Source organism: Elgaria multicarinata, chromosome 9 (assembly GCF_023053635.1).
Source record: "Elgaria multicarinata webbii isolate HBS135686 ecotype San Diego chromosome 9, rElgMul1.1.pri, whole genome shotgun sequence".
In the NCBI taxonomy this organism is placed as follows: domain Eukaryota; kingdom Metazoa; phylum Chordata; class Lepidosauria; order Squamata; family Anguidae; genus Elgaria; species Elgaria multicarinata.
Genome location: NC_086179.1, coordinates 83,847,105 through 83,874,103, shown reverse-complemented (window position 1 = coordinate 83,874,103; position 26,999 = coordinate 83,847,105). Strand labels below are relative to the sequence as shown.

The window sequence follows — 26,999 nt, the reverse complement described above, 5'->3', positions numbered from 1 at the left end:
TCTTTTGGCCCCAGTAAAGGCTCCAAAGAATGAATAAAGTTAAGGCCAAAGAATTGCACGTGGCCAAATGTTTATTGTTATTGTTTACTTTGAACAGCAGACTTGGAACAGTTTTAGACACTTTGGGCCATTTGGCATTTGGGTACTGCTGTTTGAGAAATAGAAGCTTAAAGACCCCTTGGTTGCACAGAATTAGTTGCACAATTCTTTGAGTCCTGGCCAAAACACTTTTAACATTGTATATATTAGCTTGGATCCAGACTTGGTCATGCTTAGAATAGACCCACTGAAGTCAATGGGACAAGTTAATCATGACTAGTATAAGTTTCATGGATTTCTGTTGGTCTACTCTAAGCATGACTAAGTCTGAATGAGATATTTTTATTGCATTAGCTATGAGTAATTGGTGAAAGCAAGATGGCTTGACGTTTGTTATGTGTGAATATAACTGAAGTGCAATACTCACATCACATGTTAAATCTCTAAGCATTTCTATTCACTATAAAAAATGTACGCTCCTCTATTTCTGATTTATTTTTTGATTCCTCTCCAACAGACTATGTTAGAAATTGTATTGTTGGTAAAGGAGCAAGTTATAAAGGAACCATATCAGTCACAAAAACTGGCATCCGGTGTCAGGCATGGAATTCTGCAATACCTCACGAACACAGGTAAGATTGGTGGGATCAAAAGAACCTGCTGTTATACAATTCTCTCCTGCCTATATTCGTTCACTGATCACATGAATGAATGGAAATTTTACATATATTGTAGCAAATCCGGATTTGCCACTGAATGGACACTCAACAGAAAGCCACAGACAATCTGGAGTTTCTGATGAGTGTACCTCTGTGTTATACATGTTTGTTGTATTCACATGTTACTTCTTAGGGGTATACTTAGAATTATTTTTGTATACACCTAAAAATGTGAATTGTCTTTGAGAAAGTGCTATATGTAAAGATAGTGAATTGGATCTAGTCTGAGGCATGTGCAGCTGAACAGACTTCCTTGCCTTCTCCTCCCCATGGCAGTCCCTCCAGAAATTCTTCACAGAGGGTTGGGGGAGCCTGCTGAATGGACTAGACAATGATGTAGCAGAAGGGGGAATCCCTGAAAATTTGGTGGAGAACGGAATAATTGAAATATTGTGAATCTGTTTTTATTTTAAGACTTCCCAATATGTAATCAATAGAGAAAAGCAAGCAAGCTTAAGAGGTTGGAAGTTTCTTTAAATTTTGCAACAACAGAAGGGAGGGAGAATCCCTGAAAATTAGGTGGAGAATGGAATAATTGAAATATTGCGAATCCGTTTTTATTTTAAAACTTCCCAATATGTAATTAATAGAGAAAAGCAAAAGGACAAAGAAAAGCAAGCCAGCCTAAGAGGTTAGAAGTTTCTTTAAATTTTGCAACAACACTAGGGTTGTTGACTTGAAGTTAGTTTTTTAAAAAATGTCATTCCACTGGAATGGCTTTTTTCAAGTTTCATAAAGGAAGGACTCAAGGACCAATATGCGCTTAAGCATGACCTCTCCGTGAATGCGTCTGGAATGTGCAGGGGTGCAGGTGAGCAGCGCTCAATGTGGAGACACAGTTTGTGTGCACTTTTTTGACCCAGCCTGGTTATTCAAATTGCAATGGCTGCCTTGGCATCATATGCTTCCGAGCTCTTGTCTCTGTACTGTCAGCAAGCATGGACTGACCTCTGGATCTCAGCAGCACTTTGGGAAGCTGATAGGTTTGATTGTTCTCTTTTTCTAGAACTTCTAGGAAGGTACCTGCTGAAATTCCTTGTGCTGGTTGCTTCTACCGATCAGTGTATTAGAATGTTTCCATGCTGTAGATAAGGCTTAATGATTATAACATATTTAGGGCAATCTGGATTGAATGTTGCTGGCTTGTATTTAATGTTTATCTTTCCCAAGCTTAGGACTTTCTGATGAAAGAGGTGGGGGAGGGTATTCCCATAATACTCTAATACACAAGGGCATACCATTGTTAAACACATGCATGAGATGTAATTCTCCATCAGAAAAGCTTGCCTGAAGCTGTCCTTAGCTAAGAGGTTATGAAAGAATTACATGATGACAGCATGGAAAGGGAAATAAGCAAAAATATGATAGAGACTACATTAGAAGAAAGGAGAAACCCTCTTCTGTTCATTCCAGAAAGCAGAAAATGAGGAAGCAATGAGATTGTATTCCATATAATCTGCATGTAATAAAGGGAGTTAGTTTACAAGAATTGGCTTCAATATTGAAGTCCTAGATAAAAAATGCATGTTTTATGATAGACTATTGTTTGGAAGATGAATTTTTCCTTTTTATGTATTCACCACCTAAGTGTAGAAACAAATTTTAAAAGAATATTTAGATACCATAAATAAGGGCAATGAATCTCAGGTAATTTGACTGAGGTTGCATATTACTTTGTAGTAAAACCTGTTCAATTATTGCATGAACAGAATGTAGTAGGATTTCTTAGCTGATTTCAGCAGCTAAAATTGCTGCTAAATGTTCCCACTTGTATAATATGAATTAAAGGATTTAATTTCACATATGCATGATAAGGTAACAAATAAGGCATAAACTGGGATGAAATTGAGTATAAAATGCAATTGTATATTCAACATGAGCAACTATAACCAGTGCAATCCTAGATCATTGGTATTCTTTATTGTTATTTGTCTAGCTTTATATTTTTGTTGTCTATTGATTTATTACAGTATTTTAGAATGTTGTTTTTAACTTCTGTATGGAAGTACACAGGCAGTTAACATTAAAATAATAATATATATATATATATATATATATATATATATATATATATATATATTATATGTTTGAAGAAGGAGTCAGAGAAATTATTCACGAGGATGTGCTGTTGCACCATGTCCTGCTTGTTCATCCCTGGCCGATGGCTGGTTGGCCACTGTGTGAACAGAGTGCTGGACTAGATGGACCCTTGGTCTCATCCAGCATGGCACTTCTGATGTTCTGATGTTCTTAAGATACAAAGGCTCACAACAAAGTTTGCATGCTCTTATACTGTAATGATTGTCATTTTAAAACTAGCTTTTTGCCTTCGAGCTATCGAGGTAAAGATCTTCGGGAAAACTACTGCCGGAACCCCAGAGGAGAAGAAGGCGGGCCCTGGTGTTTTACAAGCAATCCAGCAATACGTCATGAAGTTTGTGACGTTCCTCTCTGTTCAGAAGGTAATATTTGGGATATCAATTATTAGTTGATTTCAGTTTTGTGTTAATTCCCACCCACCCCAGAATTAACTGAAATATGAGATTGTGAACTGCCCAGACAGCTTCGGCTATTGGGCAATATAGAAATGAAATAAATAACTATCAAACGTGTTGTCTCGCATTAGCAAATTCCCATGCTGGTCTGTTAGACTGGGAGTCGGGAGATCCGGTTTCTAGTCCCCACTCGGCCATGGAAACCCACTGGGTGACTTTGGGCCAGTCACAGACTCTCAGCCCAACCTACCTCACAGGATTGTTGTTGTGAGGATAAAATGGAGCGGAGGAGGAGGATTATGTATGCCGCCTTGGGTTCCTTTGTGGAAAAAAGGCGGGATATAAATTCAATAAATAATCAATAAAATAATAATCACTTAGTCATTTTTATTCTCATCATGCTGTGCAGCTAGTGCTGCTGCTTCTGTTCTTCCATCTCTTCTTTCTGTTGCTCCTCTGAACTACAGAGGGCATGAATGCTGGCGATGAACATACTTATGTCAGCATGCAGAAATAACACTTAACAGGAAGGGGCTTGCAATTTTAAATTTGATGTTCATTCCAAAAATGTCTTTTAATCTGTCTGTATCAAAAGTTATGCTCGTTTTAAACATTTCTGGAAACAACACTCAGGGCTGTTTTGATGAATATCCATCCTTAGCATTGATATTGTTTCAGAAGGTAATGGGGTTTCTTCTGTCCTTTGGGCAAGAGTGAAGTTCTGATGATCATTAGAGCAGGATTCCCTAATGTAGTGCTCATGGGCACCTGTTGTTGTTGTTGTTATTATTATTATTTGATTGATTGATTTTTTAAATATACATACATGGATTTCTATGAAATGCATACAACTTTCTAGTGATTATACATGGGGTTCAGAAGAAGTGGATCAAATATCCAAACAAGTATTCATTTAAAGGCGGCATCGATATGCCACTTGTTCAAATATTGATAGCCTTGTAAGGTTCTCAATCCATTGCATTATAGGAGGTGAGTGTTTATCCTTCCAGTGTTGTAATATCAGTCTTCTACCTGTCAAAAATGGCCCTTTGTTCATTGATGCAAGTAAATAATTTAAAAGAGTGTGCACATTGCTGAATATTAAAGACTGCTCCAGTACAAAATTTCTCTATGTAATAACCTCTTCCCCTTCTTATTTTATTATGATTTTATTAGAATGTAAGCCTATGCGGCAGGGTTTTGCTATTTTATTATTTTACTCTGTACAGCACCATGTACATTGATGGTGCTATATAAATAATAATAATAATAATAATAATAATAATAATAATAATAATAATAACCTCCCTGCAAAAAAAGCAACTACTGGATATTGCCAAAACATATGTTTAAAAGAAACATTTGCTAGCGATTAGCTGAATTAGACAATCCTTTATTAAAAAGATGTTGTATTGTCCTATAGACACTAAGCAAACATTTTTACTGAATAAGACACAACCTAAGATCCATAGATGTAAAAGGTAGATGAAAAAGATAGATGCCAAAGCAGCGATCCACTGATGAGGCATTTTATATTGGTTCCCAACAACAGTATCTCAAATTCCCAAATGCACCTACTGGTCCAAAAAGGATGGGGACCCCTGCATTAGAGGATATTGCATGTTTGCTTCAAGCTTCTCTTAAGGTGAAATCCAGAATTTGTGACAGACAACTTACCCCTTTACTAGCCTTATTGAAACACTTTTGGGCAAAGGAGGATTTAGACAAAATTTGGTGGCGACTCTGGTTTTGATTTCATTAAAGATCATGTGGGTTGCAGTTTGCTTGCATGTGTCTTTAACTGCAATATTGGAGTGAAATATTGTGCTTTAAGTAACCTGCCCAACAAAACAATCACTGTTATGCATTTTCAGTTGAATGCATGGCATGCAATGGGGAAAGCTATAGAGGCCCAATGGACCACACAGAAACTGGCAAGGAATGTCAACGCTGGGACCTTCAGAGACCACACAGCCACCAATATCGTCCAGAGAGGTAAAAATGCTCATTATTATTTTATATTTTTTAAAGAAAGCTGGTCTTGCGAAATGAATTTATTTATTATTATTATTTATTTATTACATTTTTATACCGCCCAATAGCCGAAGCTCTCTGGGCGGTTCACAAAATGAAGTTATATTATATGTTAGTCTTCATGCATATATGAATATGATAGTGTAAGGCTTATTACTCGAGATCTATCAGACTGATTTTGCTTCTTTTTGTTTTAAACTTGAACAGTGTAGACATGCAGAAAATTTGCAAAAACATTCAAAGCTTGATCTTTAATACCAAACAGGCAGGCCAGACCTTCCATCAGGAAACATATTTCTATCTAATCATTCTCACACTGCTAGCCTCCATGGCAACCCAGGGTTTACACAAATTTCATAGGAATATTGCATTGATGGTACCCATGCATTATAGGGGACTAGAATGCTTAGTGGGCATCTAAACACATTCTCCTGTATGATTGGGGGTCTCAATCAACCGTTTGTTTATTCACTCATTTAGGCTCCAATGGTATATACCCTTACCTTGGAGTAAGTCCCACTGAACTCATATACAACAAACCAGTTAAAAACAACATACAATAAACCAATTAAAAACAAAGCGTACAAACAGTAGCAACAACAGAATCTAAAGACCGCATATAAACCATCAGCATAGCTAATAAGAAAATAAGAAAGTCTGTAACTTGTGCTGAAATGACAACAAAGTAGGTATCAGGTGAGCTTCAGTGGGGACACCACCACTGAAAAGGATCTTTCCCCAATACTCACACCTCAGATTTTGGGAGCATCCAGGAATGGCCTTTGTTGAAGATATCAGCGTACAGGCAGGCTCATATGGAAATAAGTAATCATTCAGGTATGCTGATCCCAAGCTGAGAAGTTTTTAAAGCTTGAAACCAACGGTTGAACTGGAAATGTGCACATTGAATTGGGCTCAGGAATGGACTGAGACTTTTGTGATGGTAATGAGAGGGTTCTAAGCCAGACACAGCTTTTTAGGGTACAGGTGTATACCATTTTAAAGCTTTGAAAGTAGGTTTGGGTTTAGGTGAATGGTGGAGCCTTAACCCAGTCTATGTATCATAGACAAAGCTGATGGTCATGCATATAACTGTTGTGTGAATTAACTGTTAATTACTTAACGTAAAGCCCATGCAACCTACCATCTACTGACTCTTGTACTATTCTTATTCATTTTAGTGAGCTTGGGGCAATAAATGTGCCTAACTTAAGATGTAATGTAGTATTCATATTAATTAAATACGGGGGGGGGGGAATCACTTTTATGTTTGCTCATAAAAGCATTTAAGTAAAAGCATGAAGGTAATACAGTTAGTAGAACTAGGTTTTAATGACAGAAACTGAAAGAGAGAAAGGGGCATGCAAACACAGATACGAGGATATCTTTAAAAATAACTTGAAAATAAGATTTTATTTATTGGTTTATTTATTTGATTCATACCCTGCCTTTCTACCAAAAATGGCATTTAAGGGATCTTAAAATCACTAATGAAACTTGATAAAAACAATAATAAAATAAACTTGATAAAAACAATAATAAATAAATAATAAATATTTTGTATTCTGTGTTGTTCCCCGCCTTGATCCAGAGGGAGAGGCAAGTAGTAAATATATTATTATTAACATAATTAAAAACACAGCAACAATAGAGTAAAAACACCATCCAGCTCAACAGACCCACCTACACACCAAAGGCCTGCTTGAACAAAGTGGTCTTTGGCTGCCACTGGAAGGACAGCAAAGCGGGAATGAATCTAACCTTCCTCAGTAGGGAGTTTCACAGCCAGGAAACGGATATCGAGTAGCTCCTCTTTCACATTGCCACCAAACATGCCTCTGAAGGTGGTGGTCTTGAAAGAAAGGTGTCTGCCAAATGTCTTAAGAACCAGTTAGGTCCTTATAGGACAAGGCAGTCTTTCAGATAGCCTGATTGCTAGTGAAGCTGTTGTGACAAGGGAATCACGTGTTCCCTATAACCAGCTCTGGTCAACTGTCTGGCTTCAGCATTGTGGCCCAGCTGAAGTTTCTGAACAGTTTTCGAAGACGGACCCCTGTAGACAATGTTTCAGTAGCCCAAACAGGATGTAACTAAGGCATGTGTGACCATGACCAGATCAGACTTCTCTAGGAATGCGCGCAGCTGGCATGCTATTCTCAACTGTGCAAACTCACTCCCGGCCACCATCGAAATCTGAGCAACCAGGTTCAAGACCGAGTCCAGAAGTTTATCCAACTGTGAGCCTGAGTCTTCAGGGGGCATGTAACCCCATCCCTATTCCCTGATATGCCTTTTGCCTAACCACAATCTCCTGCTTTGTCCGGATTAAGCTTCCAATTCCCCCCTCCCTCATCCAGTCTATTACCTACATCAGACATTGATTTAGAACTAGAGCAGCTTCCTTGGATTTGGATGAAAGGAGAGATAGAGTTGGGTGACATCAGCATACTGGTGCCACTGAACCCCCAAAATCCAGACAGTCTTTCCTAGCGGTTTCATATATATGTTTAACAGTTGGCAATATGATGGAATCCTGAAGGATACCACAGGCCAACAGCCACAACACAGCACCACCTTTTGAGTTTGCCCCTCCAAGAAGGACTGGAGGCACAGTATCACAGTGCCTCCCAGTCCCATCTCAGACGGATGCCTCAGAAGGATACCATGGTTTTGGTATTGAAAGCTGCTGTGAGGTCCAGCAAAACCAACAGGGACATACTCCCCCGTCCAGTTCCCACCAAGGCAACCAAAGTGGTCTGTAATCTGAAGGCACTAAAATAATGGATAATACTTATGAACTTAACCTTTACTTTTTCACACAATTTTTTACTGGAATATTTGGTCTTTAATCTTTTCATGGTTTTTCCCCCTCTGCTTATGAAAGCTATCACAGGTTTCATGCTAAGTGATCTGATGCTTATTTTTTTTATTCCCCCCTTCTTCAAAAGCAGTATCCTTTTTTTAGTGAATGGCCATATACAGTGTTTAATTATTGTGACTTTATGATTTGCGGCAATTACTTAAGCTATTTATGTATTAAATGCCAAAAAGTGAGTCAGAGCTAATGAAAGAACAGTGCAGATTAAAATGGGGTTATTCTTAGAGAGTGAAATTTACGCAGGTACACAGTGGCATATGTAAGTCTTAAACTTCCTTTAGAAAAGGCCGTGTGGGTAGGGTTAGGCCATGCTGAATGATCTGAGGGTTTATTGCAGACCTAAACTGGTTTAATGGTGTTTTCTTCTCTTTAGGAAACTGGGAATTGTAGTTTTGTCAGGGATTGTGGATGTCTGTCAGGAAAAAAATAGTTAAGTATTCTGATGAAACTATGATAGTTAAACTGGTATAAAACTGACATTTATTTTCAACTTAGGTAGGTTCTCTATATGGCTTTGGATAGAAATTTGTTTTGGTATGTATTGTATACAATGCCTTCTATGAGTTCAATCCACTTACCCCTGAGCAGTCCCAATGATTTTTGATAGGATTCTAGTAAATAGGATTTTGTATGCCATAGCTATATAGTTCCTTGTTTTGGAATTAACTTTTAATCATATCTAAGTAAACTTCCACACACAAAAACAAAGGACTGTATTTGCTTCCATTGTAAGGACAGTTTTGTGATCACAGGAATGGAAATAAAGAAATGGGTATTGTGTTTTTTGTCCTTTCACAGGCGTTCTTTGTGACCTTGTACTGATCATTAATTCATTTGCGCTCCAATTGCGTAACAAGTGATATTTTCTGCATTGTAATTTACTTGTAATTCCATTTTGATTGGTATTGTATTAATATATACTTGTTCACTGACTGGTGGGAGAGTGTCCTGCAGTCAGTTGAAATGTTGAGTTACAAACTTTGCACACCTTGCTATTTTTTATAACTTGTCTACCTCCTGAATCAGGCAGAAATGGTTATCTAGGTGTAGACAAAAATGTAACTATCCTATTTCTTATAAAGTATAGTAATGGGATACATGATGTGACATAATTATGTGCTGGGTTTTCCCCACTTATGCTTTGCATCATTGCCTGCTTCTTCAGGTGCAGGAAAGTATGTGCCATGATAATATGCTTAATAATATGCTTTTATGTGCTCCTTTTAACCCTTAATCTAGAAAGTCAATTTCAATAGCGAACACCATTTTGCCTGAGTATAGTAAGCATACACTGCGTAATACCTGTGACAATATTAGCGACAAGCCAATTGGAGGTTGGAAAAATTGAATCAAAACCTGCCCATGTGTAATGATTATTCTTCAGTGGGCTAGTTTTTGTGTTGCTACAGTATGGGTAGAAATGCTATGAAAACCTACAAACTAGTTGATATGGGGCATGTCTACACTGGGCGATATCCCGGGGATTGTCCCAGGGTCGTCCCTGTGCATCCACATGAAGCACAGGGGATCCCAGGAGCAGGGAGGGATGATCCCTGCATTTCCCCAGGATATTGCCATACCCTTTTTTCTTGGTTTTTCCTGCGGTCCCAGGATGAACCCGAGGACTGCTGGTGGTGTGGCCAGCTATCCCGGCTTCTTTCCTCTTCCACACAAGTGTGTGTGGGGGTCATCTGAGGGAAGAAGCCAGGATGGGAAGAGTCCAGGGCTATCAGGGATGGGGTGGGGAGCGGGGTTGTTTTTTTTTGGGGGGGCTTACTTTTTCGCTGGAGTGCAGGTGCGCTCCAGCTCCTGTATTCTTAAAACAAAATGGTAGGCGTGATGTCCTCCTTCCTCCCTGGATGTCATGCGCCCATGTGAATGCAGGGGGAGGATCTCACGATCAGCATCTCTCGCGATCCTCCCTCCTCCCTCCCGGATCGCCGAGAGGTGTAGACGCACCCTAGGTCATAATGAACCTTGAGTAATGATAGCTCTATTATTCTAATTCCCAGGTGTAACAGACAACTGCCTGTACACAGCCATAGTGTCCTGGTGTAGCTTACTTCTGCTGAATGATGGGAAGTCTAATATGGAAGTTTCATTGCTAACTTCCGCAGCTGTAGAATTTCATGGTGACAAAGACAATTCTTAGGAAGGGATTGTGGAAGCACATAACTGAGAGCAGAGTTTGTTCAGCACATCTGGGTAGTGTGTTATAGGTGTGCACTGTAAGTGCACTGATTGAGTCACCAGGACCTACAGACCTACATGAGTGTATGTAACACCCAAGCAGATCTGAGAATGCTGTGGGTGGTGCGATAGCACAGTGGGAATGCATTTAGCCAACATTGCTGCTTGCATTACTACAAATTTCTGTTAACAGCAAACTGGAGCTGAAACAGGATGAGGAATCAACAGCAGGGGAGCAGAGGGACTTAGTGGTGGTGGTCCAAAAGCACATGAAAGTAATAAATTGTAGGCTTCTTAGAATTCTCTGACTTCATTCTGCTAGTAATACAATTCAGCTGAAGAATCTAGTCCTCCCTGCTGACAAAGGAAGGCTGTGCTAGGCAGTTTGCAGATTTAGCCTTAGAAGCAATAGTCCATTGCTTTTTGATAATACTGTTGCACCCCAAACCAGACCTCTGAGTGGATGTGGTGGGGAGACATGGTATAGCAATATAAGGCAGTCTTTAATGTCTCATAGCTCCAAGCCCTCATGACTTAATTGTAAACAATTACCACATATACAGCAGAACATCCTGTACGTGTGCTATAAACAGTAAAAGGACAATGTGATGCAATGAGTTTTTTTCATTAAAAAACACACACAAATACCGGGAGAGTGGTGCTTCCTGATCTAAAGTTCTTAGATTATTTTGTGGGGTGGTTGTTTGTGACTTTGCCCCCCCCCCAAACACACACTCACACACACACACACACACACACACACACACACACACACTCAGGACAAAGGAGAGGGCTTTCTCTGTTGTGGCACCCTGACTGTGGAATACCCTCCCCTTGGAGGCCCAACTGGCGCTAATGCTGATTTTTTTCCGGCACCAAGTGAAAACATCACTTTTTAACAAAGCTTTTACAAAGGTTTGTTTTAACTGTTTTAATAGTTTTACTGCTTTAAATTATATATTGTTTTAACTTGGTTTATATTTTAATTTGTTTTTAGCTGTGTATATTTACTGTTTTTATACTGTATGCTTTTATCTGTATGCCACCCTGAGATCCTAATGATATAGGGCAGGATATAAATGTTTTAAATAAATAAATAACTCTTGCTGAGGCATTGTCAGTGCATAGAATAGGACATACTGATTGATTTGTCCAGTTTCATATGTGAAGAGTGGTGAGAGGGTGGCATTACAGGAAAGTGTTGGAACAGGTTCATTTGCACAAATTGAATCGTAGTGCTAGATATTTCACTAAATACATGCTTATGATGATCCGTGACAAACCATTGCCAGTATTTTTTTTTTGGTTCTCAGCAATTTATCTTTGAAATGTAAACAGAACACATGCTCTGTGTTAATAGCATAATCCATGTAGATTATAGAACATTTTGCTTTAAATGTTTTTATCGCTGGGCAGAGCATGGGATGTGCAGCCTGGCCTCAATTAGCAGTGCATGTTTTAAAATTATCAATTATACTTGGCTCCCTAAGTTACTACAGTGGCTACCTAAATAACAGTTTAAGTTGTAAAATAAGAGGGGAGGTCTGAAATTAATGATCCATTGAAGCACAACAATGTCTGGGAAGCGCCATTCTATCTACTGTTAGTCGCAATTGCCTGGAATCTAGGAATAAAGAGTAACAATGGAGAGTAGTAAATCTACTCAATTTAGGGTGATCATATGAACAGTTAAAGCTGCAGGAACCCTGCCCTCTTTTGTATCTGGTCACTCTACAAAAGAGGGCAGGGCTCCTCCAGCTTTAACTGTTGTGATGAAGAGGGAATTTCACCAGTGCTGCATGCATACAAATAACACTTGCTGAAATTCCCTTTTCTACACAGCTGTTAAAGATACAGGAGCCCTGTCCTCCTTTCCATATGGTCACCCTAATTATTTCTTCCTTCTTTCTCCCTTTCGTCCCCCTGTGTGAGTTTACTCAGAAGTTCAGTCCCACTGAGTTCAGTGGGACTTACAGTCAAGTAAGTGTATACAGGATTGAAATCTTAGCTACCTACTTTATGTTAACTACAAAAGAATAGCCACTAAGGGAGGAGAGAAATAACTGGGGCAAATAGGTAGGATATGTAGGAGGCATATTTCTCTTGGTATCCAGATAATTGTCATTCATTGCTAAATGGGCATGCTGGAATGAATTTATCAAAGTGCTGAACCATATGTTTAAATCTTAAACTGAGCAGGAATAAGTATGACCTTAAATGATTAATGAAGTCTAGAGTACATGACAAGTTATGCAATCGAAGACACAGTAATTGCCAGTATTAACGAAATGAGTGAGACAGACCACCCCATGGAGACATTGGGTGGTGGAGCCTGGGGGTGTTTCCAGACAAGGCTTTCCTTTTATGGAATGTTAAAGGGTTCTACACAAAGTTGTCTTCCATTTGTAAGTTTTCCCACCACTTCTCAGGCTTTTTTCTTACCTGAAAAAAAAATCTGTTTAAGAGGAAAAGATGAAACAGCTACACGATTGGTAGCACAAGAAGCTGCTTGTCTGGAAGCACCCTAATCCATTCCTTGTAAGAGCAATGTGTACAAAGTGTCCTTCCCTTTTATGTATTCAAGCACTAGCATTCCTGAATATACAACTAGTATTGATTTTTAGTACTGGGTATTACATGTTTTTCATAAGACTCTTTGCTTTTCCTAGTAACTTACACTTCTCCCCTATTTAATCATATCTTCTGTGATCCTATGCACACTTAAGTGAGAGTAGGCTCCATTGGACTTCCAACTAAAAATAGATAGGATCAGACTGTTAGCTGAGAACACACCGTCATGTCTAACCCTACTGCCCCTGTTTTGGGAGAAGATGTTTCAGGTAATCAGTCAGAATCAGATTCAGAACTAGATGATGCAGCGCTAGACACCAGCCAGCTTGTACCAGTGGGGGAGGAAGCTCTCACGGGCGATTCCCCAGCTGGGAGTCAGCTCTCTCCAGAGCTTATCTCCTCAAGGCTAAATCCTACACACTCAGTGGGAAGTGAGGTTTCTTCTGGAGGTGAACGTTCCGACAAGCTAGCTGATGCTGCTAGGGTCTGCCAGAAGCTCAAACGCACCGGGCGAAAAGAAGGCATGAGAAAGTCTGGTCGATTACGTCAGAACCAGCCTCCGCATCAGGGTCTCTGAAGTTACGGGCGTTTGGGAAGTGGCTTCCTATTCTTCTTGAACGGACAATTGTCTTGCTTAGTTTGCATAGTTTTGCCTAGAGGGACGTTTCCAAGAGGTGAGAGACTCTTCAGGTAGAAGAGACGTTTGTTGCTGAATAAAAGCTTTGTGAATTACTTAGCAAGCTTCATCATTTGCCTCCCATCAAAAGCAGGAGTTTTCTGAGAAACACGACACACACAATCTTGAGAGCAGATTTGATCCTGCCTGCATTTCACAGCATTGCTTGCTATAATTGCTAAAAGACCAGTTTTTCCTAGTTTTCAGTGGATCTGCTACACTAAAGCCCCAATAGCAGCCTCTGACCTCAGCAACTTCTGTTGACGAAAGGTCCTCTGGGAAAACCTTTTGGTTTTGTTGTAAGAAGTCCTGACATCACTCTAAGGCAGAATTCCCCAAACTGTGCCTTCCAGATATGTTGGACCACAATTCCCATCTCCCCAGCCAACATGGACAACTGCTGCTGTAAGGGAAGGCTTCTGTAAGGGAAGAAACATTTCATTTCATGTATTATATTTTTATACCATCCCATATCTGAAACTCTCTGATCAGTTCACAAAAAACATGGCTGGTTTTAGCTCTAAAGAAAACACAATTCTACAGCGTATGATCAAATTATGAGATGAGGTGGGCTTTTTTTTAAAGGAATACACTAGAAGATAAAAGAACCTTAAGCAGGCAACTGTAAATCATGCTATCATCTGCTCATGAGGACTACATCTGTTAGCATTTCTATAAAGCCTCAGGTTCTAAGGAAGTTGCCATCTGCATTCTCCTAAAGCAATCTATCATTCACCTGCAAACGTACACATATTATAAATATAAAACAAACAATTACTTCTAAATGAATAATGAAATGCTGTTCATTCAAGAAGCCCACAGTTGTCTCATAACATTTTTATTCACTCCCTTCAGTAATACCAGGAAAAGAGTATGGAAATAATTAAAAACGGGGGGGGGGGGGGGAATCCTTTCAAGATAAAGAAGGGCAAAGGGAAATTTAAGTTTCTTTAAGTCTTTTCCCCCCTTGCAATCCTGGAAATGAGAACATGGCCTTTAAAGAAGCTGGTTTCTAAAAATAGAGCTATCATTAGCTTGGAGTTTATTGAAAATAGCTTCCAGTTTGAACCCAGGGCTGTTGAACTATAGAACTCATTTGCTTAATGAGTCTGCCATGCCAGGAAGTGTTTATATTGTCCACACTTAATTGAGCCAGTTGAAGATTGCAAAGTAAGGCTATTGTGTCAGACTTAACACTAATAGGAGGTTGCCCAATTAGCAGAATGACCCTGTTTGATGTGCTGCATCATATCAAAATAGTTCGTTTCCAGATATTACTTCTGCTGAGTGCTTTCTTAATGGCTGCTACTACTCCCTCATTTATAGGCATTCTGTATTTCACATGTTTGGGCTCTAAGCCAGTTAGAGGAAATATGAATCCTATCTGAGCTGGAGGTCATTTGGATTGTATCTTGTGTGTGCGTGCATGCATAGCATTGCCAGGCTGACTTAGTTGACATGCTTGTTGGTGTGCTTTGCAGATACCCTGACAAAGGCCTTGATGATAATTATTGCCGCAATCCGGATGGTAAGCAGAGGCTGTGGTGTTACACTCTTGACCCAAACACCGAATGGGAGTATTGCTCAGTTAAAACGTGTGGTGAGTTTAACACAAATGTTTATCTCCTTTTTCCTTTCCCAAATCTAGATGCCAATAATCTCTCAAAGGCTGAGTCTGCACTACCTGGTATATTTTGTGTTGGCTTGGATCATGTTATTTGCCACATAGATTCCATGTGTTGCCTGTATCTTCCTTTTCATACCTGATCATTTTTTCTCCAGCTCTCTAATAAAAAAAGTGTGTGTGAAGGATCCTCACATAATTACTGGAAGTAGGGCTGCACTGCTCTCCCTGCCCCTGAAGTCATGTGGCTTCTTCCAGCCCACACCCAATGCATTAGACATGGACATGTGCATGGGGAAAACCTAGCCATGTAGATCTCTACATGCATAGGTTTCCCTGGGAGCTGCAACCCTGTTATTTCAGGGTTTCAGCTCCGGGGAAAGCATGTGCGCATAAAAATCTACATGCATAGGCTTTCCATACCTAAAACATGCATGTTGGGGGTGAAGCTGTGAGAAGCCATTTGATTTCAGGAGTGGGCCCAGCTGCATGTGAAAGGAGCTTCTATATCTCTATTATCTAAGGAGAGAAGTTCGGCTATGGGGTGGTATATAAATGTAATAAATTAATAAAATAAAAATAATGGCTGCTCTTCAGATTTCATTGGTGGGATTTGCTTGCCTTTTATCTACCTTCTAGGGTGCTTTCTCAGTTTAATTAAGACTTCTGACAGCTTAGAACATTCCTAACCCTCCCTTGAAGAAGCATTTTGCAGGGGAAGGTTGTAATGATATCCTAGCTCTTAACAGTCCTTTAAGTGAAGAATTGTCAAAAGATCCCAGAGTTCCTAAGGATGTAGAGTTAGAAAACTACTGTACTTAATCATTGCTGTTGCAATTCTGCTGAGGTTAATGGTGGTGTTGGTGTGTGAGAAAACAAGGGTTCTAGTTCTGGGTCTTTTTGTAATTCGTGTAGTCCATGCAGTGTATGTGAAATTATTAGCCCACCAACAAGCTATTTAAGGTAGCAAAAATCTGAAAAACAACTGTTACATGTTCTGTCTAGCAGTTTTTAGTTTTATGCTAGCAGATAACATGCAGAACAGTGCTGAAAGACTTCTCCTGAGAATACAAACATCTGGTGCATTTATTGCCATCTGGACTTCATGCTACCTGAATGTTTGACTTGCAAACTGAACTGATATCAAAGAGCCAATTTTGCTCATGCTTGCGCAGATGAAACATTTTGAACCTGCCTTTGTCTGAAATGATCCTGAAATAACTATAATAATTTGCTTGTGGAATCCTAAGAATCTAAGGAAATGATTCTATCCTTTCTGTTCTAGTATCATTTTGGAATTCACAAGCTCTAGGTATTAGGACATTCTTTACGAGTGGATCACTTCAGGAAATTACTCTACACATCTTTGGAAGGAAATTACTCAGAACCACTGTAATAAAACATCTATATGAATTCAGTTGAAACCTACAATTCCAACAGAAGCATTGATGTACTGCTAGTTGTCTTGATATACTGGGGGCTTTGCTAGACAAGAGGTTAGCCCGGGCTGATACCCGGGGTCGCCCCGTGCATCCAGATGATGCACAGGCGATCCCGGGTTTAGGCAGGGGTCAACCCTCCCTTGCCCCGGGGTAACGGGCTCCACTTATAGCCTGGTATTTCCACAGTCCTGGGCTGAGCCTGGGACCGGGGAAGGTGTAGACCGTTCCACCGCTTTTCCCATCTATGCGTGCTTACTTGTGTGTAGGCGGGAGAAGCAGCGCATGGTCTGCAGTAGGGATGTGCTCCGCTTCTAAATGGACCGGAGAAGCAGGAGCGGAGCGGGGGGCTTCGCCTGCCCTTAAGGCGGAGGCGAAGAGGATTGGGGGGCCGGCGGAGCGTGGCAGAGAGGATCGAGGTGAAGGCGGATCCTTCGCCTCGATCCGGAGCTCCGCCGGAAAGGTAAGTGGGGTTTATTGGGCCCTGCCGCTGTCGCCCATGCGGCGACAGCGGCAGGGCCCGGTAACCCCCCCGCCCTCCTCTCCCTTACCTGCCTCCGTCCGCGGTCCGTCAGCATCTTCAATTGAGCCCGCGGTTTCACCAGGAAGTCTGGGCCGCTTGCGGCCCAGACTTCCTGGTGGAACCGCGGGCTCAATTGAAGACGGAGACGGACCGCGGACGGAGGCAGGTAAGGTCCCCCTCTCCCTTGGTCCCTTACCGGGCTCTGCCGCCGTTGCCGCATGGGCGGCGATTGCGGCAGGGCCCGGTAACCCCCCCTATGGGGGGGGAACGGAGCTCCAATCCGGAGCTCCGAGCGGAGCAGAGTGGGCACAGGCGGAGTGGGGGCGGGGCGGAGCGGCCCGATCCGAAAATGGCGGATCTGAAAGTGAAGCAGAGTGGGGGGTCCGTGCACACCCCTAGTCTGTAGTGCTCCCCAGGACTGGGAGCAGGGTGAGGGGAGCGGGGAAACCTTTTTTTAAAACAACAACAACAACCACTTATCTTTGTCAATCGTGCGCTCCTGCGCACCAGGCAGGCCCTTTAAAAATGGAAAAAAGTGGCGGACGCGATGGGGCTTTCCTTTAGCCCGTCGCATCTGACGTATAGAGTGGGGCGACAGCTCGCACTACTTGTACTGTGGGCTTGACCCTCCTCCTTTCAGGTAGGTCTGGCAAAGGCCTTGGTGAAGTTAATGCAGTTAGTGTGTGTTACACTTCTTTGCAGTAGCATTTGGTTTTCCTGATCTATTCTTTTTCTTTTTTATGGCTACTTGCTAACATTCCTACATAACTGCATAAGATGTGATGTAACTAAAGCTCTGCTTACAAAACATTGCAGATCACATACACTTGTATTCAAGGCAGATTAAGGATTTTGTTTAAGTTCATTTTTTTTCAGGATTTTATCTAGTGTGCAGCTTCCGGACTGAACATGGACTAGGATGGAGTCTGTGGTCAAAGTCCGTACATTTCTAAACTTGCAGTGTTCTACATAGTCCAAACAAAATGCATTCAACGGCATATTTACATTTTAAAAATAAGGGTTAAAAAAATATGCGCAATTGATGTATACATTTGGAAAAAATATGCATGAAAAGGAGCACAAATTTTCATAAGAAAAGAAAAAAGTTTGCAATCTGATGTGGACTCGAGTCGGAATAAACTTTGAGATGTAGTTTGGAAAACTTTGTCATGCACAAATTTTGCTGATTTGCACATCCCTAAGGCAGATACCTTTTCCTGCTAGGGGCTGAGACTACAAATCCCAGAATCCCAAGCAGGAAACTGACACAATCCACACCACTAAGACTCTCTGGGTGTAAGGAATTGTCTTAGAAATACGTAATTTTGCTTGCACATAGCAAAGTTTTACATTCATAAATTTCTAGTGTGCCTGCTCTCAAAGCAGTTTGCAACAATTTATATATGCCAATAAAATCAACATTTAACACCTTTTTTTAAAAAGCTGCAACATATACTTGGGATTAATGTGTGGAATCTGTATTACATATGATAGTAATTCATATTGGACATAGCTTTTAAGCTATACACTCTTACCTATATTCTTGATTCAGTATTTATTTATTTATTACATTTTTATACCGCCCAGTAGCCAAAGTAGTAATGCCATGGACAATTCTGTTGATCAGAAATGTTTCAAGTAGTAAAAATAAGCCTCATGTTCTGGCTGTCTGAATGACTCATTTGAAGAGCTACCATTTTCCAGAATTCTGATCTAAACAGTCTATGCCAGACGGTGTATCTTGCAGAAACATCTTGCTAAAGGCCTTGAGACAGAAGAAAATCTTTTCGGCTTTTTAAATATATTGATAATCAGTTTTACAGAAGTACTATCATTCTTCTGTGTGCATAAATATTAGCTTAATGAAGCCCATGGAATATTAAGTAAAGAGATTAATTCTCTTTTGAATTATGTGCCTTTGCCTTAATCTATAATTGTATGTGTGATTTCCATATAACACATTCAGGATCTTCATCTGCCAAAACACTGATCTTTGTGTTTAGTTTTCCATGCATGACTCAAATGGGGACTAGTGACTTAAGAGGTAGATTTGTTTATAATAGATTTTGCCTAGTGCATGTTTTTATGACTAGGATTACAACAACAACAAACAATGCCTATTTGACATTAAAATGTCAATCTCCCACCAATCACCTTCATGGGATGACCCTGGGTTCTAGTATTATGGGAGAGGGAGAAAAACTTCTCCCTCTCCACATTCTCCACACCATGCATAATTTTTTACACCTCTATCATGTCTCCCCTTAACCACCTTTTTCCAAGCTAAACAATCCCAGTTGATGTCACCTTCCCTCATAGGGGAGATGCTCCAGCCCCTTGATCATTTTAGTTGCCCTTTTCTGTACTTTTTCCAGCTCTATAATATCCTTTTTTAGGTGTGGTGACCAAAACTGTACACAATATTCTAAGTGTGGTCATACCAAAGTTTTGTATAAAGGCAGTATGACACTGGCAGTTTTATTCTCAATTCCTTTTCTAATAATGTCTAACATGGAGTTTGCCTTCTTTACAGCGGCTGCGCACTGGGTTGACATTTTCATCAAGCTGTCCATCACAACCCCAAGATCTATTTCTTGGTTGGTAACCAGCTCAGTTCCCATCAGGTTATACTTAAAGTTGGGATTTTTTGTCCCAACTTCTATCACTTTACACTTGCTTACATTGAACCACATCTGCCATTTGGATGCCTACTCCACAGCTTGGAGAGATCCTTTTGGAGCTCCTCACAATCCCTTTTTGTTTTAACAAGCTTAAATAATTTACTGTCATTGGCAAACTTGGCCACTTCACTGCTTACTCCTAATTCCAGTTCATTTATGAACAAGTTGAAAAGACCCCACTATTTACTTCCCTCCATTGGGAGAATTTGTCATTTATTCTTACTTTCTGATTTCTGTTCTTTAACCGTTACTGATCCATAAGAGGACCTCTCCTCTTATTCTATGACTGCTAAGTTTGCTCAGGAGAGAGACTCTATCAAAAGTCTTTTTGAAGTCCAAGTAAATAATGTCCACCAGATCACCCATGTCTACACATTTATTGACATTCTCAAAGAACTCTAAAAGATTAGTGAGACAGGACTTACCTTTGTGAAAGCCATATTGATTCTTTTCCAGCAGGACTTATCCTTCTATATGTTTATTAATTTTGTCTTTAATAAAACTTTCAACCAATTTACCTGGAACAGATGTTAAGCTAAGTGGCCTGTAATTTCCTGGATCCTCCCTGGATCCTTTTTTAAAATTGGTATTACATTGGCCATCTTTCAATACATTAACTACGATGGCTCCTTCAGAAAGGTGTAGACAAAGTCACCAAGGCAACGGCCATCAATGGCTATGAAACATGATAGCTAAATCAAAATGTAACTTCCCAGACTAAAAATAATTGAATGACCATCACTTTCATGTAATGCTTATGAGTTTCCAGAGGTATCTGGATAGCTGATGTTGGGAGGAAAAAAGAATCTAGGAATAAATTGATCTTGGTCTGCCCCAACATGGCAGGTCTTTCAGTTTTGAAGGCATTGTCTTCTTCTCTATGACCCCAAATCTCTTTTGAGTGATCTGCACCAATGAGCAAATGATCTGAAGTACATTCTTTGACTGGTAGGAATGAAAACGAGAGTCATCATGTCTCTCTTTCTAGCTCAGGATGTGAGGAACAATTCAGCAGTAATTGAAACAACGGAGTGCATCCGAGGACAAGGAGAGGGTTACCGTGGTACTGTGAGCACCATATGGAGTGGGATTGAATGCCAGCGCTGGGACTCCCAGACTCCTCATCAACACAACACAACACCAGAGAACTTTAAATGCAAGTGAGTAGAACCATGTGGGTGACACAATTTAAGTGGCAGGGTTTTAATCTTGAGATCATTAAAGGTCAGTTAGCTAAACGTTGAAATTAGTACTATTATCACTTGCAGAATCATTACTAATCTTTGTATTTGCTCAACACAATGTTCAATCGGAAGGCTTGGTTTTTTTTATTATTATTTATTACATTTCTATACTGCCCAATAGCCAGAGCTCTCTGGGCTTGTAGCATGTGTTATTTAAAAATATGTGTTTCTGGACATTTAAACCCTGTCTTTTTAGGAATCATAGCTACATTTGTGAGGTGTTGTGGTTGGGCAGGCACACCTGAATCTCATTCATAATTGCTCCATGTATGATGGACAAATTTCATGGATTTGTGAGCAATTCAATTTGTAAAATCTTCTCAATCCTTCTTCTGGGCTAGAATGTTGGCACATAAGCGATGTGTTCCTGGTAACCGGTGGTGGATGGTTCCTTGAGATGTGGCTTTTCACAGTATGCCTTGAAAATTGTAGTATGGTGGTTCTTATGGTACATGGATTGTGTATGTTGGGATGATCGGACAATATTTCCATTAAGAAAAGTGTTATTGATCACAATTAGAAAAGGAACTAAACTGTAGCTCAGGCGTCTTTCTACAACATGACCTTGTCTGACCTTGGAGACCAAAGCTTTCCTCCTTCTCTATTCTATAATTTTGGAGAAGCTGCTGCTTCCCCTCCCCTCACCTGATGTTTAGTTGTCTGAAGGATCCTCCCTTCTGTGGAATCTATTCAACTGTAGGTGAACTAGTTGAAATGGTGCACACCCCAGCATCAATTCTTCCCCTCCTAATTAGGACTGCTAGTGCTATAGAAGCTCCGATTGTGTGGAACCACGATCCCTTGCAGCTGCTCCTTCTTCAGCTGTTAAAATGATTGGCTGTGTCCTTTGGTCCTATGTCCATGGCATAATCCTTCATCGCAGCAACATCTTCATGGCAAGAATCTTGTTGGAAGGTAAGTAATCCTGGCTGAATAATACGTTGTGGTTTTGTGAAGGTGTGCGTGTTTTGTCAAGGCAAAGCAGACAGTGAATGAGTGTCCAGGTTGTTTGTTGTTACCAGTTCTTTAAACATAACAAAAAATCAAACTTGATCATTTGGGAGCTGCTCCAGTTTGTATTGATTCTAGTTTAAATACTACTGTCTGGAAATACAACAGAGGCTAGAATATTTATATGAATTCTTCCCCTTGGCTGTTTTACCGCTTCCAGTCGTTTTTTCTTCCTTCATTTTTCTCAATTTTGGTCCCCAAAGAACTGGTCCTGTACAAGCCACAAAAAGAGAGAAAATAGGGGGATGAATACACACTAGTGCATATAAAGGTCCTTTATGCATAGTCATGTTTCCCTAATTTTGCTTTCTGCCAGCACTGGGAAGTTGGCATAATAGTAGCTCCAGAGTGGAAGGGAGACTCAGGAAATGGATTGTCACTAGAGCCTTTCAAGGGGTTAGGTAAGGTATTATTTATTACATTACATTCATATACCGCCCCAGAGCCGTCGCTCTCTGGTCAGTTTACAAAAGTTAAAAATAGTGAACATTAAAAACAAATATACAATATTTTAAACCATAAAAAGCATAAAATAGAAACAAAAACAGACAATCCATTAAAAACAACTATTCTGAGGTCATTTAAAAAACTCAGCATATGCTATTAAATGCTGTTAAATGCCGGGGAGAAGAGAAAAGTCTTGACCTGGCGTGGAAAAGATAACAATGTTGGTGCCAGGCGAGACTCATTGGGGAGATCATTCCATAATTGAGGGGCCACCACTGAAAAAGCCCTCTCCCTTGTTGCCATTCTCTGAGCTTCCCTTGGAGTAGGCACCCAGAGGTGGACCTTAGATATTGAACATAGCGTTTGGGTAGGTTCGTGTCGGGAAAGGCGTTCTGTCAGGATGAGCCAAAAAAACAGACCCTGGCTCATTACATATTGCTAAATGCCTGGGAGAAGAGAAGAGTCTTGACCTGATGCCAAAAAGATGACAGTGTCGGCACCAGGCGGGCCTCATCAGGGAGCTTGTTCCACAGTTGGGGGGCCACCACAGAGAAGGCCCTTTCTCTTGTTGCCACCCTCTGAGATTGCCTCGGAGTAGGTTCATGTCGGGAAAGGCATTCCGTCAGGTATTGTGGTCCCAAGCCGTGTAAGGCTTTATAGGTTAAATCCAGCACCTTGAATTGGGCTTGGAAACATACAGGCAGCCAATGCAAGTGGGCCATAGTGGGTAGAAAGAGGACTCACAGTTTTTGAAATTAATATTTTGAATTTTAGTGGCTGTTATTATACAGTACAGCATAGTGGTTCTGAGTGTGGAAAATTGTAGCCAAGAGCTCTAAATAACAAGTTATTGTGCTTACCTGGCTGCTATTTCTGTTCCAGGATGCCTCTTGTAGCAGGAAGAAGCATCTGTCCTTTATACAACCAGCACCTTCTGAGATATTTGCTGAACCTAGGATGTGAGTGACATGACCCAGCTGCTGTGCAGGACTCATGGAATACTCCCTCAGAACACCATGCTCATACATCATTCAGCAAGCTACATTTGCAGGCGCAACTTCCATTTTCTAGCCGAGGAAGAACAAAATGGGATTTGTGAAATGACTGAAGTATACCATTATGGATGCTGGCTGGCTGGAGAACCATACTGTGTTCGGCGAATGGCTTTCTAATAATCCAGGATGATTGGTTAGTGCGTTTCATCAATGGAAATTAATCTACAGAAGATGTTCTGCTGATAGCTGGAAGTCTCTGTTTTTCAGAATGCTATGCTCATCAGAATTTGGGACGCAGATACCCTCCAGCTGTGGACTGGGGCAGTAAAACAGCTTCGGTCTGAAGTTGGTGGTAGAGAAAAAGATACAAGGAGTTTGTAGCTGGAATCGGTTAAATTATTTGGAGTTGGTGTGCAGCCTTAGGGTCTCCAAAATTCATCTATGGTGAATCTGATGGAAGACTGGCGGATCTGTTGCCTGTTTCTAGGAATCTTCTTGCTTCAGATAGGCTTTGCTTGTACATTTGTAAATAAAAGGAATATTTCAAAGATGCTGTTGTTACGTCTCCAATGCGCTCTCATTCCAAGGAAACTAAGCAGGTAGTTCTGCCTCTGAATGTTCTCATTTCTGGGATAGTGATACATATTAATTTTTGTGGACTGTATTTTGCAGTCTGTTCCTATGGTTTTTAATATTTAAGTCCTACTGTGTTCAATAGGGCTTACTCCCAGGTAAGTGTTTTTGGATTGTTGCAGTCTTGGTTCTTCTCAGACTCTTATCTCTTAGTCTTGTATGTTTGCATAAGCCAAAAGAATCCCCAGTTACAGTTTATCTGGTGAAGGCTCGTGGCTCCAATTTTGGTGAGGCTGTGATTCCATTCTGGGTTTCAGTCAGAACAAGCCAGAACTCTAAAGGGTTTATCCAAGGTGCTGAACCCATGTTGGGGATGGGGGTCAGCACCTCGGATTGGTCCTTTAGAATTCTGGCTGGCTCTGACTAAAACCCAGGGCATGGCTAAACGAGGAGGGTTGAGGGGGATGGTCTCTCGATTTTATGACGGCGAGATCATCCCCCTTGTATACACCAGGAGGAAGAGGATGTTGCAGATGCCATTTTGTTTTGTTTTTTTAATCAGAGAATAGCACAGGAGTGCTCCTGTGTAAAATGTAAGTTTTTTAAAAACAACAACAACAAAACCTCCCGCTCCCCACCCCCCACCCCCGATGGGCACCGTGCTCCATGCCCGGCTCCTCACGTTTACTCACGAAGAGCTGGGACAGAACCGTGACGGCGGGCCACATGTCCCACAGTCTTAGGATCATCCTGAGACTGCGGGGAAAATCGAAATGGAAGGGTAGGGCGATATCCCAGGGAAAAGCAGGGATCTTCCCTGCCTGCTCCCGGGATGCCCTGTGCATCATCCTGGGATATCGCCCTGTCTAGACATGCCCCCAGAACGGAACCACAGCCCCACTGAAATTGGAACTACCAGCCTCCAGTAAGTTTATCTCCTATGCCAGCTAGACCGCAGGGTAATAGTGCCAATCAAGTACAACACAGTGGTACCAGGATCATACTAGCCCTCTCCTATTGGATGTTATAGTGTCAGGGTTTTCTGTGCTAAGCCTTTTGTTCATGGAATTATGGAAAGAGGTTCTCCCACCATTTTTCTTTGCATCTTTTCAGCTCTATCAACTCCAGGGATGTTGGTTGTGGTAGCTCAGAAAACTCTAAATAATCATAACCAAGGAAATCTTGAGAGGCTTCGCTGTGTACTAAGTAGCAGAGCTGGCCATCTCTGCATGCCATCTGGCTCAATTAGCTGACAACTGACAACACATAGCTAGACTAGATGACCCTTGGTCTGATTTAGCATTGCTCTTCTTATGTGCTCCTTAACACTGCTATTTCCTTGCATTGCACTGGCACACATGTTAGGGATATTGGAGCATATGGTTGTCCTCATGATGTCACTGCAGTGCTTAGAAATTGGGCCAACAAGGAAGCTAAGCAAGAAATTCTATTGTATTTTTTTAAAATGGAATCTATTACCTACTGACTTTAATTTGTAATATTTCACTTGTGTTTAAACATGTTTATTTGTGCTTAATTGGTGTGAAAGTGTGTATTAATTTACTATATGTGAACATAATTTTATTTGTTTTATATGAGATAACTCATTGTAATTTGTGATAGAGAATTATAGCAACAAAATAATAATTGATCTTATAATCTTTGTAGAGCAACTTCAATAAATGCATTACTAGTGTTTTACTTTTACTTTTTGTGATCTTTGCACACATTTATTTGAAAATTAAATAGCTGTTTGCTTGAGTGATGCTGTAATTATGTATAGTTGCCTGTACATCCCGTTAAGCAGTCCGAGTTCTAAATGCCATTTAAGAGTTGTAAAATTCACAAAAAACTGTAATCCTATACACTCTTACCTGGGAGTAAGTCCCATTGAACGCCATGAGACTTACTTTTGAGTAGACATGTTTGGGACTGTCACGTAAAACAGTTGTATTTTGCCTCGGGGCAATAAACTATTCTGCAATTGTTGTGAATTACCTCCCTTGATAAGAACAGAATGGAATTGATTTTCTCGCAGAATTATGTGTGTGGTCTTGGGAAGCTCTACATGGTTTGGGTCTAGGCTACCTGCGGGATCACCTTCTCTTGTACAATCCACCCCGCACACTCAGGTCCTCTGGGAAGAATCTACTTTAGCTAGTACAAACTAGATTAACAACTGTTACCCAGAGGACCTTCTCTTCTGCTGCTCCCAGACTGTGGAATGGCCTGCCGGAGGAAATTCATCAACTTGACGGTCTTTTAGAATGTAAAAAACCAATAAAGACTGATCTATTCCGGCAGGCCTATCAGTGAAATTTTAGAATGTTTTAAAGATGTTTTAATCATGTATGGTATGTTTTTAATCAATTTTTAATGTGTATTTTATATCATGTTTTTATACTGTTTGTTTTATACTTTGGATGGTTTTAGTTTTTGTGAACTGCCCAGGGAGCTTCGGCTGTTGGGCGGTATAAAAATGCAAATAATAATAATAATAATGTGAAAGGATATTAATGTAAAAACTCCTGCATGTTGATGGTGAGGTAGATCACTTCAGGGCACAGTCCTATACATGCTTGGACAGAAAAAAAGTCCTACAACTCCCAGCATTCCCAGACCAGCCATACTAACCACTTATAACTCAGCCTCCCCCACCCTGGAGTTCTCCAGATGTTTGGGGCTTCAATTCCCGTCATTTCTGATCATTGCCATGTTGACTGGTCTGATATCAAAACATTGTGGTCAAGGTCATTTGGTGGTGGGGGGGCATCATCTTGGAAATAGCTGCTGTAGCTACTAAGCCCAGGGCCCCAGCCATCCACATGGAAAATTTATTTCAAGGAGAGGAACATAGCTT

At 40.7% G+C, this 26,999-nt stretch overlaps 1 protein-coding gene across 1 annotated transcript in view; it reads left to right on the top strand.

Moving 5' to 3' along the window:
- The window catches only part of HGF (hepatocyte growth factor), a 69,720-nt gene that overhangs the window by 18,368 nt on the left and 24,353 nt on the right, over window positions 1–26,999 (top strand). Inside the window, exons 4-8 of the mRNA XM_063134223.1 lie at window positions 557–671; window positions 3,078–3,220; window positions 5,128–5,248; window positions 15,084–15,202; window positions 20,858–21,029. Coding sequence (XP_062990293.1) covers window positions 557–671; window positions 3,078–3,220; window positions 5,128–5,248; window positions 15,084–15,202; window positions 20,858–21,029 — 670 coding nt within the window. The remainder of the gene's footprint in view (window positions 1–556; window positions 672–3,077; window positions 3,221–5,127; window positions 5,249–15,083; window positions 15,203–20,857; window positions 21,030–26,999) is intronic.